At 42.1% G+C, this 13,305-nt stretch overlaps 1 protein-coding gene across 1 annotated transcript in view; it reads right to left on the reverse strand.

The window, feature by feature from the left end:
- Positions 1-13,305, reverse strand: part of LOC101020244 (FERM and PDZ domain-containing protein 2) — a 101,402-nt gene that overhangs the window by 64,664 nt on the left and 23,433 nt on the right. The window contains exons 9-10 of the mRNA XM_031651928.1: positions 8,376-8,523; positions 7,586-7,724 (exon numbers count right to left, since the gene is read on the reverse strand). Of these exons, the coding sequence (XP_031507788.1) occupies positions 7,586-7,724; positions 8,376-8,523 (287 nt within the window). The remainder of the gene's footprint in view (positions 1-7,585; positions 7,725-8,375; positions 8,524-13,305) is intronic.

Here is a 13,305-nt window from a genome sequence, read left to right on the forward strand (position 1 = left end):
CAGTGGGTGCAGGACAGTGGGTGCAGACCACTGAGCGTGAGCCAAAGTAGGGCAAAGCATCGCCTCACCCAGGAAGCACAAGCAGTCAGGGAATTCCTTTTCCTAGCCAAGGGAAGCTGTCACAGACAGCACCTGGAAAATCGGGTCACTCCCACCCTAATACTGCACTTTTCCAATGCTCTTAGCAAACGGCACACCAGGAGATTATATCCCATGCCTGGCTCAGAGGGTCCCACACCCATGGAGCCTCACTCATTGCCAGCACAGTGGTCTGAGATAGAACTGCAAGGCGGCAGCGAGGCTGCGGGAGGGGCGCCCACCATTGCTGAGGCTTGAGTAGGTAAAAAAAGCACAGGGAAGCTCAAACTGGGTGAAGCCCACCACAGCTCAAGGAGGCCTACCTGTCTCTGTAGACTCCACCTTTGGGGGCAGGGCATAGCTGAACAAAAGGGAGCAGAAACCTCTGCAGACTTAAATGTCCCTGTCTGACAGCTTTGAAGAGAGTAGGGGTTCTCCCAGCACAGAGTTGGAGATCTGAGAACTGACAGACTGCCTCCTCAAGTGGGTCCCTGACCCCCAAGTAGCCTAACTGGGAGGCACCCACTAGTAGGAGCAGACTGACACCTCACACGGCAGGGTACCCCTCTGAGATGAAGCTTCCAGAGGAACGATTAGGCAGCAACATTTGCTGTTCAGCAACATTCACTGCTCTGCAGCCTCTGCTGCTGATACCCAGGTAAACAGGATCTGGAGTGGACCTCTGGCAAACTCCAACAGACCTGCAGCTGAGAGTCCTGACTGTTAGAAGGAAAACTAACAAACAGAAAGGACATCCACACCAAAACCCCATCTGTACGTCACCATCACCAAAGACCAAAGGTAGATAAAACCACAAAGATGGCGAAAAAACAGAGCAGAAGAACTGAAAATGCTAAAAATCAGAGTACCTCTCCCCCTCCAAAGGAATGCAGCTCCTCGCCAGCAATGGAACAAAGCTGGATGGAGAATGACTTTGACGAGCTGAGAGAAAAAGGCTTCAGACGATCAAACTTCTCTGAACTAAAGAAGGAAGTTCGAACCCATCACAAAGAAGCTAAAAACCTTGAAAAAAGATTAGACGAATGGTTAACTAGAATAACCAGTGTAGAGAAGTCCTTAAATGACCTGATGGAGCTGAAAACCATGACACGAGGACTACGTGGCAAATGCACAAGCTTCAATAGCTGATTCAATCAACTGGAAGAAAGGGTATCAGTGATTGAAGAGCAAATGAATGAAATGAAGTGAAAGAGTTTAGAGAAAAAAGAGTAAAAAACAAAAACAAAAACGAATGAAGCCTCCAACAAATATGGGACTATGTGAAAAGACCAAATGTACATCTGATTGGTGTACCTGAAAGTGACGGGGAGAATGGAACCAAGGTGGAAAACACACTGCAGGATATTATCCAGGAGAACTTCCTCAACCGAGCAAGGCAGGCCAACATTCAAATTCAGGAAATACAGAGAATGCGACAAAGATACTCCTCGAGAAGAGCAACTCCAAGACACAAAATTGTCAGATTCACCAAAGTTGAAATGAAGGAAAAAATGTTAAGGGCAGCCAGAGAAAAAGGTCAGATTACCTACAAAGGGAAGCCCATCAGTCTAACAGTGGATCTCCCGGCAGAAACTCTACAGGCCGGAAGAGAGTGGGGGCCAATATTCAACACTCTTAAAGAAAAGAATTTTCAACCTAGAATTTCATATCCAGCCAAACTAAGCTTCATAAGTGAAGGAGAAATAAAATCCTTTACAGACAAGCAAATGCTGAGAGATTTTTGTCACCACCAGGCCTGCCCTACAAGAGCTCCTGAAGGAAGCACTAAACATGGAAAGGAACAACAGCTACCAGCTACTGCAAAAACATGCCAAATTGTAAGGACCACTGATGCTAGGAAGAAACTGCATCAACTAACAAGCAAAATAACCAGCTAACATCATAATGACAAGATCAAATTCACACACAACAATATTAACCTTAAATGTAAATGGGCTAAATGCTCCAATTAAAAGACACAGACTGGCAAATTGGATAAAGAGTCAAGACCCATCAGTGTGCTGTATTCAGGAGACCCATTTCATGTGCAGAGACACATATAGGCTCAAAATAAAGGGATGGAAGAAGATCTACCAAGCAAATGGAAAACAAAAAAAGGCAGGGATTGCAATCTTAGTCTCTGATAAAACAAACTTTAAACCAAAAAAGATCAAAAGAGACAAAGAAGGCCATTACATAATGGTAAAGGGATTAATTCAATCAGAAGAGCTAACTATGCTAAATATATATGCACCCAATACAGGAGCACCCAGATTCATAAAGCAAGTCCTCAGAGACCTACAAAGAGACTTATACTCCCACACAATAATAATGGGAGACTTTAGCACCCCATTGTTGACATTAGACAGATCAACGAGATGGAAAGTTAACAAGGATATCCAGTAATTGAACCAGCTCTGCACCAAGAGGACCTAATAGACATCTACAGAACTCTCCACTCCAAATCAATAGAATATACATTCTTCTCAGCACCACGTTGCACTTATTCCAAAATTGACCACATAGTTGGAAGTAAAGCACTCCTCAGCAAATGTAAAAGAACAGAAATTATAACAAACTGTCTCTCAGTCCACAGTGCAATCAAATTAGAACTCAGGTTAAGAAATTCACTCAAAACCACTCAACTACATGGAAACTGAACAACCTGCTCCTGAATGACTACTGGGTACATAATGAAATGAAGGCAGAAATGAAGATGTTCTTTGAAACCAGTGAGAACAAAGACACAACATAACTGAATCTCCGGGACACATTTAAAGCAGTGTGTAGAGGGAAATTCATAGCACTAACTGCCCACAAGAGAAAGCAGGAAAGATCTAAAATTGACACCCTAACATCACAATTAAAATTTCTAGCAGAAGGCAAGAAATAACTAAGATCAGAGCAGAACTGAAGGAGATAGAGACACAAAAAATCCTTCCAAAAATCCATGAATCCAGGAGCTGGTGTTTTGAAAAGATCAACAAAATTGATAGACTGCTAGCAAGACTAATAAAGAAGAGAGAAGAATCAACTAGATGCAATAAAAAATGATAAAGAGGATATCACCACTGATCCCACAGAAATACAAACTACCATCAGAGAACACTATAAACACCTCTACGCAAATAAACTAGAAAATCTAGAAGAAATGGATAAATTCCTGGACACATATATCCTCCCAACTAAACCAGGAAGAAATTGAATCCCTGAATAGACCAATAGCAGGCTCTGAAATTGAGGCAATAATTAATAGCCTACCAACCAAAAAAAGTCCAGGACCAGACGGATTCACAGCTGAATTCTACCAGAGGTACAAGGAGGAGCTGGTACCATTCCTTCTGAAACTATTCCAATCCATAGAAAAAGAGGCAATCCTCCCTAACTCATTTTATGAGGCCAGCATCATCCTGATACCAAAGCCTGGCAGAGACACAACAAAAAAAGAGAATTTCAGACCAATATCCCTGATGAACATCGATGCAAAAATCCTCAATAAAAGACTGGGAAACTGAATCCAGCAGCACATCAAAAAGTTTATCCACCATGATCAAGTGGGCTTCATCCCTGGGATGCAAGGCTGGTTTAACATATGCAAATCAATAAACATAATCCAGCATATAAACAGAACCAAAGCCAAAACCACATGATTGTCTCAATAGATGCAGAAAAGGCCTTTGACGAAATTCAACAGCCCTTCATTCTAAAAACTCTCAATAAATTAGGTATTGATGGGACATATCTCAAAATAATAAGAGCTATTTATGACAAACCCACAGCCAATATCATATTGAATGGGCAAAAACTGGAAGCATTCCCTTTGAAAACTGGCACAAGACAGGGATGCCCTGTCTCACCACTCCTATTCAACACAGTGTTGGAAGTTCTGGCCAGGGCAATCAGGCAGGAGAAAGAAATAAAGGGTATTAATTAGGAAAAGAGGAAGTCAAATTGTCCCTCTTTGCAGATGATGTGACTGTATATTTAGAAACTCCATCATCTCAGCCCAAAATCTCCTTAAGCTGATAAGCAACTTCAGCAAAGTCTCAGGATACAAAATCAATGTGCAAAAATCACAAGCATTCTTATACACCAACAACAAACAGAGAGCCAAATCATGAGTGAACTCTCATTCACTATTGCTTCAAAGACAATAAAATAGTTAGGAATCCAACTTACAAGAGATGTGAAGAACCTCTTCAAGGAGAATTACAAACCACTGCTCAACGAAATAAAAGAGGACACAAACAAATGGAAGAACATTCCATGCTCATGGATAGGAAGAATCAATATCATGAAAATGGCCATATTGCCCAAGGTAATTTATAGATTCAATGTCATCCCCATCAAGCTACCAATGACTTTCTTCACAGAATTGGAAAAAACTACTTTAAAGTTCATATGGAACCACAAAAGAGCCTGCATTGCCAAGTCAATCCTAAGCCAAAAGAACAAAGCTGGAGGTATCACACTACCTGACTTCAAACTATACTGCAAGGCTACAGTAACCAAAGCAGCATGATACTGGTACCAAAACAGAGATATAGACCAATGGAACAGAACAGGGCCCTCAGAAATAATACCACACATCTACAACCATCTGATATTTGACAAACCTGACAAAAACAGGAAATGGGGAAAGGATTCCCTATTTAATGAATAGTGCTGGGAAAACTGGCTAGCCATATGTAGAAAGCTGAAACTTCCTTACACCTTCCTTACACCTTATACAAAAATTAATTCAAGATGGATTAAAGACTTAAATGTTAGACCTAAAACCATAAAAACCCTAGAAGAAAACCTAGGCAATACCATTCAGGACATAGGCATGGGCAAGGACTTCATGTCTAAAACACCAAAAGTAATGACAACGAAAGCCAAAATTGACAAATGGGATCTAATTAAACTAAAGAGCTTCTGCACAGCAAAAGAAATTACCATCAGAGTGAACAGGCAACCTACAGAATGGGAGAAAATTTTTGCAATCTACTCATCTGACAAAGGGCTAATATCCAGAACCTACAAAGAACTCAAACAAATTTACAAGAAAAAAACAAACAACCCCATCGAAAAGTGGGTGAAGGATATGAACAGACACTTCTGAAAAGAAGACATTTATGTAGCCAACAGACACATGAAAAAATGCTCATCATCACTCGCCATCAGAGAAACGCAAATCAAAACCACAATGAGATACCATCTCACACCAGTTAGAATGGTGATCATTAAAAAGTCAGGAAACAACAGGTGCTGGAGAGAATGTGGAGAAATAGGAACACTTTTACACTGTTGGTGCGACTATGAACTAGTTCAACCATTGTGGAAGACAGTGTGGTGATTCCTCAAGGATCCAGAACCAGAAATACCATTTGACCCAACCATCCCATTGCTCGGTATATACCCAAAGGATTATAAATCATGCCGCTGTAAAGACACATGCACATGTATGCTTATTGCAGCACTATTCACAATAGCAAAGACTTGAAACCAACCCAAATGTCCATCAATGATAGACTTGATTAAGAAAATGTGGCACATATACACCATGGAATACTATGCAGCCATAAAAAAGTATGAGTTCATGTCCATTGTAGGGACATGGATGAGGCTGAAAACCATCATTCTCAGCAAACTATTGCAAGGACAAAAAACCAAATACCGCATGTTCTCACTCACAGGTTGGAATTGAAGAATGAGAACACTTGGACACAGGAAGGGGAACATCACACAACAGGGCCTGTCCTAGGGTGGGGGTATGGGGGAGGGATAGCTTTAGGAGATATACCTAATGTAAATGATGAGTTAATGGGTGCAGCACACTAACATGGCACATGTATACATATGTAACAAACCTGCATATTGTGCACATGTACCCTAGAACTTAAAGTATAATAATAAAAAAAAACAAGATATACAAATGGTCAACAAACATATGAAAAAATGCTCCACATCACTAATGATCAAGGAAATGCAAATCAAAACCACAATGTGATACCACCCCACTCCTGCAAGAATGGCCATGATCAAAAAATCAAAAAATGATAGATACTGGCATGGATGTGGTTAAAAGGGAACACTTCTACACTGCTGTTGGGAATGTAAGCTAGTACAACCACTACAGAAAGCAGTGTGGAGATTCCTTAAAGAACTAAAAGTAGAACTACCATTTGAACCATCAATCCCACTACTGAGTATCTACCCAGAGGAAAAGAAGTCATTATACATAAAAGACACTTGCACACGCATGTTTATAGCAGCACAGTTCCCAATTGCAAAAATATGGAACCAGCCCAAATGCCCCCATCAATGAGATATATATCTATATCTATATCTATATATAGATATAGATATAGATGTAGATATATCTCATATATATATCTCATATATATAGATATATATATATATCTCATTGATGGGGCATTTGGGCTGGTTATATATATCATATATATATATTACAATTTCTTTATCATCTTATTCCATAAAAATGAATGGAATAATGGCATTCACAGCAACGTAGGTGGAATTAGAGACCATTATTCTAAGTGAAGTAACTCAGGAATGGAAACCAAACATCGTATGTTCTCACTCATAAATGGGAGCTAAGCTATGAGAATGAGAAAACATAAGAATGATACAATGGACTTTGGGGACTTGGGGAAAGGGTTGGGAGGATGAGGGATAAAAGACTACATGTTGGGTGCAGTGTACACTGCTTGGGTGATGAATGCACCAAAATTTCAGTAATCACCACTAAAAAACTTATTCATGTAACCAAACACCACCTGTTCTCCAAAAGCCTATTGAAATAAAATAAATAAATAAATAAAAATAAATTTTGAAAATAAAGGTTGGCTATTACTATTGATTATGGTGATTATGGTAGGAATTCAATAAACTAGTAAATTACTGTCTTTAGGAGGTACCTATTAGACTAGAACCATATTAGCATAGTCTAGCAAATAGTGCTCAATGAATGCTTTCTGGATGAATAGGTGGATGGGTTTGTGGGTGGCTGGGTGGGTAGATGGATGGATAGGTAGATGGATGGGTGGAGGGATGGGTGGATGGGTGGGTGAATGGATGGATGGATGGATGGACGGACGGACGGACAGACAGGTAAATAGGTAGATGAGTGGATGGATGAATCAATGAATAGGTGGATTGATGGGTGGATGGATGGATGGATGGATGGATGGATGGATGGATGGATGGATAGATGACAGATGGATGGATGGATGGATGGATGGATGGATAGGTAAATGGATGGATGAGATGGATGGATGGATGGATGGATAGACAGGTAAATAGGCAGATGAGTGGATGGATGAATCAGTGAATAGGCGGACTGATGGATGGATGGATGGATGGATAACTGTAGTTTACTCCAATGTAACTGGTAGATGGTAACAATATTCAAAGCAGAGTCTCCACATTACTAACACATGCCCTCATCCTGTAACTGTTTTTCCAGTGATGCCACACAAAGGCCCCAGGTGTTCACCCCTACCTCCTTAGGGTAATTGCCAAACTCAGCCTGCAAGGCAAGGACTCCCAGCTGCAGCAGCATCTCTTCATTGCAGTAGAGCCTCTCCTCCAGGATATCTTTCCGAAGCTGCAGGTAAAACTGGTGCCTTGTCAGGCTGTGCCTGGGAAAGAAGTAGCAATAAAGAAGGTTGGGTTGCTAAGGGAAAGGGAGAGCATTAGCACCAGTGGGTTTTCTCACTGTGGGAAGTTGGGAAAGTAGGGAAGATGAGATGCAACTCAATAGAATTCAGAGGCAATGCCAGCAAGACAAGTGTGCTCTCCTCCATTTACGCCATGTCTCCTGCCCCTAGTTCAGGATCACTCACTTCACACAAACTTACAGAGGTGTTTCTTGCTCTGGTTTGAGTGAGGAAGCTAATAATCAGTTTGGTAGTGTTTCTAATAAACAAAGAAATAAAGAAGCAGTGATCAAACCACAAACCCATGTCTCTGTCCTCTAACCCTCATGACTGGGCTGCTGAGTTGTGTGTTGGGGGTGAGGGGGCATTTTGGGGTCACAGACAGAGAATTTTGACCTTGAGTGGAGTATGTCTGAAACAAAAGGTCATATTCTCATTTTGACCAGGGCCTGCACGAAAAAAAAAAACAAACTGATTTTTCCCCTTTGTTCTATCTTGATCAGAATCCAATCAACAGAAAACCAACCACAATAGCTATTGTTATTTGTATGTAATTTACAGTTTGCAAAGCATTTGTCACCTGGACATACATAAATTCCTTAAGGAACAAATGAACACATTTGCAGCACTCACTGGAGCATCCCATAGTGGCTGACAAAGAACTTTATCCTCAGGAAGAGTGTGAAGGTATTCGTGGAGGTCTTCTGAGGTTGCTCTCTCCAGCCTTCAGGAGCTATTTTGCACAATCTGGTTTCACTGTCCAGGAAAAAGAACTCTTTGCCTGAAATGGAAATAGAGCATGTGTGGAGGGAGAAGCAGTAGGGAATGCACTATTCCTCAGGCTCACAGCCCTAAGCCCTACCCAGAGGGTCACGCAGGGTGAGTGCAGGAGTGGGAGGTAAGTCTTTGAGCACCTGGTACCGAGGAATCTTTGTTGGGGTTGTGAGGTGTTAAGAAGGAGCAGACAAAGAGGAGAGGATCAAGTAAGGAAAACTCAGCACTGAGAGGAGAAAATAGCATTAGTTATCTTATCTTACAAGCTGTTGTTTAATATCTGCCTTCAGCTATCATCTCATAGGTATAAAATGGAAAACCAACAAAAGGAGTTTCACTAAGTTTGTGCAATGTGCCAGAACCCTCCACCTCAGCTGGACCACCCCGCTCCTCCCCAGCCATGGAATCCTATGGTCCAAATACGTGTGTCCTCCCAAAATCCATATGTTGAAGCCCTAACACCCAATCTGATGGCATTAGGAGGTGGGGTCTTTAGAAGGTAACTATGTTTAGATGAGATCATGAGGGTGGGGCCCCCATGATGAGATCAGCGTCCTTATAAGAGGAGGGAGACACCAGAGCTTCCTCTCTCAGCCATGTGAGGACACTGTGAAAAGGAGACCTCTGAAAGCCAGAAAGAGGACCCCACCAGGAACCAAATCAGCTGGAACTGTGTTCTCGGACTCAAATCAGCTGGAACTGTGTTCTCGGACTTTCCAACCTCCAGACCTGTGAGAAAGGAGTATCTATTTTTGAGCCACCCGCTCTGTGGTATTTTGTTAGAGCGGCCTGAGCTGCCTAAGACATGGTGTAAGTGGAGTCAATTTGCCCTTTGACCCAAGTGGTTCCAGATTGAAAATTCTACCAACCCAAGCTCGGGACTTCAAATCCTGGCAAGTGTATCCTCCAGTACCTCTGGGAGGGAGGCTGAATCAGTCTCAGCTGCTGAAGGCCCCTCCCTCACCCCTCTGCTCTCTTCACAGCCAAACTCAACCCCTCCAGTGCCCCCGGCCACTCCTGGGGACTGCTGCAGGTCTGCCCCTGTCCTGTTCTACCACACACTCAAAGTGGCTCCTCCTTCTCAGTGGTCCACCCTTTCAGCCCAAAGCATTCTCTAGCAGCTTGCCTGGGCACAGAAGTCCTGCCAGTTTTGGAAGGCAGAACTTTTAAACTGGTGACCAATCTCTTCTCCCAATGCATACGCATGCTGGGGTGGGGAGGGGGTGTCCAGGGTTTAAATAGCAGTCACCACACTGCACTCACACCTCCATCACCTCTGCCGCCTGCCTCTGCCCTTGCTGCTGAATCTGATGCCCCACACTGGACTCACCCTTCCCTTAGGATGAATTCTCCCCAAGGGATAGGCAGTTCCCCACCAAAGGTTGGTTGGTGAACCCTCCCAAGTTGATCTATATCCAAACCCTAGAGGTAGTCACTTTTGAGTGATTACCCCAAGATGATCCTAGCTAGGCAGGTGTAGAATTGTCCACATGGGAGGGGCTCAGGATGGCCACCTGATTGGGAGTAGGCAGGTAGGATATAAGTGGATTTGTGAGTGCAGGTGCACTCACAATGCAAGCACACTGGATTAGATTGTATATTATAGATCAGTAACAATACAATTCTTAAAGACACCTGTATTCACACTTTACGGAAGGTCAAGCAAATATCAGTTGATCACATCAAAGCATGTAACAGTTGTTCTTATTTGGGAGAGAGATCTTTATAAGATCTGAGAACTATGGGGATAAGAACATGCTGTCACCAGCCCTGCTTGGTACAAAGAAGAATCATACAAGTTCGTGAGCTTCTCCTACTGCAAATGGGAAAATAGAGGAACACTGAGATATGACACCTAAGCCAGATGGGCTGGGAGAGGAGGATTTTGCCAGAAGGCCAGTGTGATGCCAGCTCAGCCTCCACACAGCAGTTAAAGAGATCCAGCTGTGGCAACATGATATTTACATTAATGGTGTGAAAGTTATCAATACCAAAATGAGGTCACTTATGTCTAACCCTAATAAAGTGCAGCCAAAAGGCCATGAGGGAGGGGCACTCATGCATATGCCTACACCGAAAAATACCACAGGAAATGTTTTCCATACTGCCGCTTGCTACATGAGTCACACAAGGATAGCCAGCAGCACAAGGACAGCCAGCTGCACGAGGCCATCTAGCCATTCACACAAGAACACTTGCCCGACACTTTGTCTTCACCGATGAACTGATGTCAACTCCTGCAATAAGCCCCTGGAATCAATCATCTTTTTGTTTCAAAACAACTCACATGTACTTCTCTCTTTTGTCTTTAAAAGCTTCCCCTTCCCCCAGCCTCCTGGAATGCACCTGTAGTCCTCTAGAACATGCATATCCCGGATTGCGATCTCCTGCTAATTCCTGAATAAACTCTTTCTTTGGAAAGCCTGTCTCTCTTTGTTGTTATTTTAGGTTGGCAAAACCTGGTGTCAGAGATATGGGATCCAAAAAGGACAAGCCTTTTTCCATATCAGTGACCGCAGAACCACGTGCAGTGCGCACTGGAGTCCATTGTGCTCTCTGCTTCCAGGAATCATCTTTCTGCTGGTGCTAAGTTCTGTCTTGGATTTGAGCACCCTCATTTTGGCTGAGCTTTGACTTGATTTGAGATCTGGTTTTATAGGTGTGAAGGACATGGTCCTTCTTCTGAGTATTCTTTTGGTTTCACTTTTGTAGCGGATTTAGCATCCTTTCTGGTGAGTCGGTTGTTTGTGCACAGAATTTAAATTGGCATCACGTAGACTTTTCAAACATAATTCACCCCATGAATTTTTAAGCTTACGGGCAAATTATACCAAAGATAATTTAGAACTCCAGTGGCCAGATGGAGATCATTTGAACTGCCCAAGCTCGTTTCTTCCTTAGAATTAAAATGAGAAGACTGCAGCTATAAGGTCAGTTGCATGGGGCACATATTTCAATTGGCATCTTGAGGCTTCAAAACGCATTCAGGACTCAAAAATGCCTTAATGCAAATATCTCAAAGCTAGCTGAGACTCATTTCTCTCCAGAACCTTCCCTCCCCATCTACAATTCCTCCTCCTCTTTGTCTTCCTCTAGCTGAATTCCTTTTTTCCAAATTGCTCAACTACTAACCCAATTCTTCTCTCCATGACCACCAAGTCATCTTTTAATATGTGAATCTTCTAGGGAAGTTCTAGTTGGGTAGAATAAAGAAGTTAAACTCTGCCATTTGGGCCTATCAGCTATTTAAGTTAAAGACACTTTTAAGTGCACTTTTAAGAGCAGGTGCAAATTGGCCACTTTGACCTTTGTGTTATTTCTTAAAGAAGATGAAATTCCCATGTGATAGTCATCCTCCCTCTCCTGGAAGGAAAGGCAACATCCTTATCTTCAAGGACAAGAAGTTTAGACAAAATACCACACAGACCTTGTTGGAATAACTTTGATCTTTTAAGCCTTCTCATAATTTAGTCCCATTTTCACAATTAACTGTTCTTTGTCCAACCCAGTAACTAATTTGTTGGAGTCTTCTTCTTCTTATGGGGGCTCCCATACCACATAACACATGTATTATGCTTTACTCCTGTTGATCTGTCTTATGCTAGTTTACTTCTCAGACACAGCTGGAGCCTGTGAGGATAAAGGATAGAAGTGGTAATTTTCCATCCTTACAGTTTCTGGCAATGAGGATGGCACCCTAACAGGCTGGACACTCCACTCACTCCAGCCTATGGATGAGATGCCGAGAGGCCTGACAAAAGTCTGCAAAACGTGGGGATTCTTTCCAAAGCCAGCTTTCCCAAACATCTATGGGTAGTGCCTGGCTAAGAGAAGAGGGTAAAAATTTTTTCTTGTCCCTTCTTTTCTAAATTTCAATTGGCAGGAGAAAAACATTTGTAAGAATGTTCTCTGAATTGTGACTTTTGTGAATTTGGTCCTAGGTTCTAACAGAAATAGCTCTTTTTTTTCCTTAATCTCTGTCTTCTGTGTGATTTACCACAAGGATAAAAGTTACAATAAGACTCTCCTTTCATCTTGTTTTATGTCTCAAGAGCTCTGTAGCCAGTGAGGATATCTTCTCTGGTCTCCACCAGCCGGGCCGTGGAGAGATTGTCAGGTTTGCATCAGATGGCTAGCCAGCTGACTGGGAGTCTGAAACACGAAGCGTCTCCTTGTCCCAGAGTGCCAGCTCCCAGGGGAATTTGTCTCAATTGTTTCAACCTCCACTACCCTGTTAACAAGGAGGGCCTTTGTTTTATATCTTTGGGAGAAATGTTGGATCTCGATGGGGGTACTGCAGTTTTCACACTCTTTTTGTGGAAGCCTCTTGCTTCCATGGTTAAGCCATAAAAGGCTACTGGCTTTGAGTCACAGTTGAAGTGGCTATACCTTTGGATATTTGGACTTTTATATTTAAAAGTATTTTTTAGACAGTTCTCATCCTGACAACTGTCCTATTGGGACATGTGAGATCTGGCTTGACGGAAGAAAACACACACTTTTATAAATTAACTATTTTCTCAGAAAAACAGAACTAACCTAAATGTTTTTCGAGTTCAGGTGATCTGGTATAATTTTTGGTAAACATAGAAGCTAGTTTAAGTTTTTTGGTTCAACTAAAACAGGCATGTGTGGAGACTTGTCAACACTAAACATAATGCAGACATATCACTTCTATCTGGATTTATTGAGCAAAAGTGTAAGTATGTTTAAGATGGTAAAATTATAAATGTAACCTAAGAATGAAACACACAGTAAAAATAAATTGCTTGATGTGTGACAAATGTGA

This window comes from Papio anubis, chromosome 11 (assembly GCF_008728515.1).
Source record: "Papio anubis isolate 15944 chromosome 11, Panubis1.0, whole genome shotgun sequence".
Taxonomy (NCBI): domain Eukaryota; kingdom Metazoa; phylum Chordata; class Mammalia; order Primates; family Cercopithecidae; genus Papio; species Papio anubis.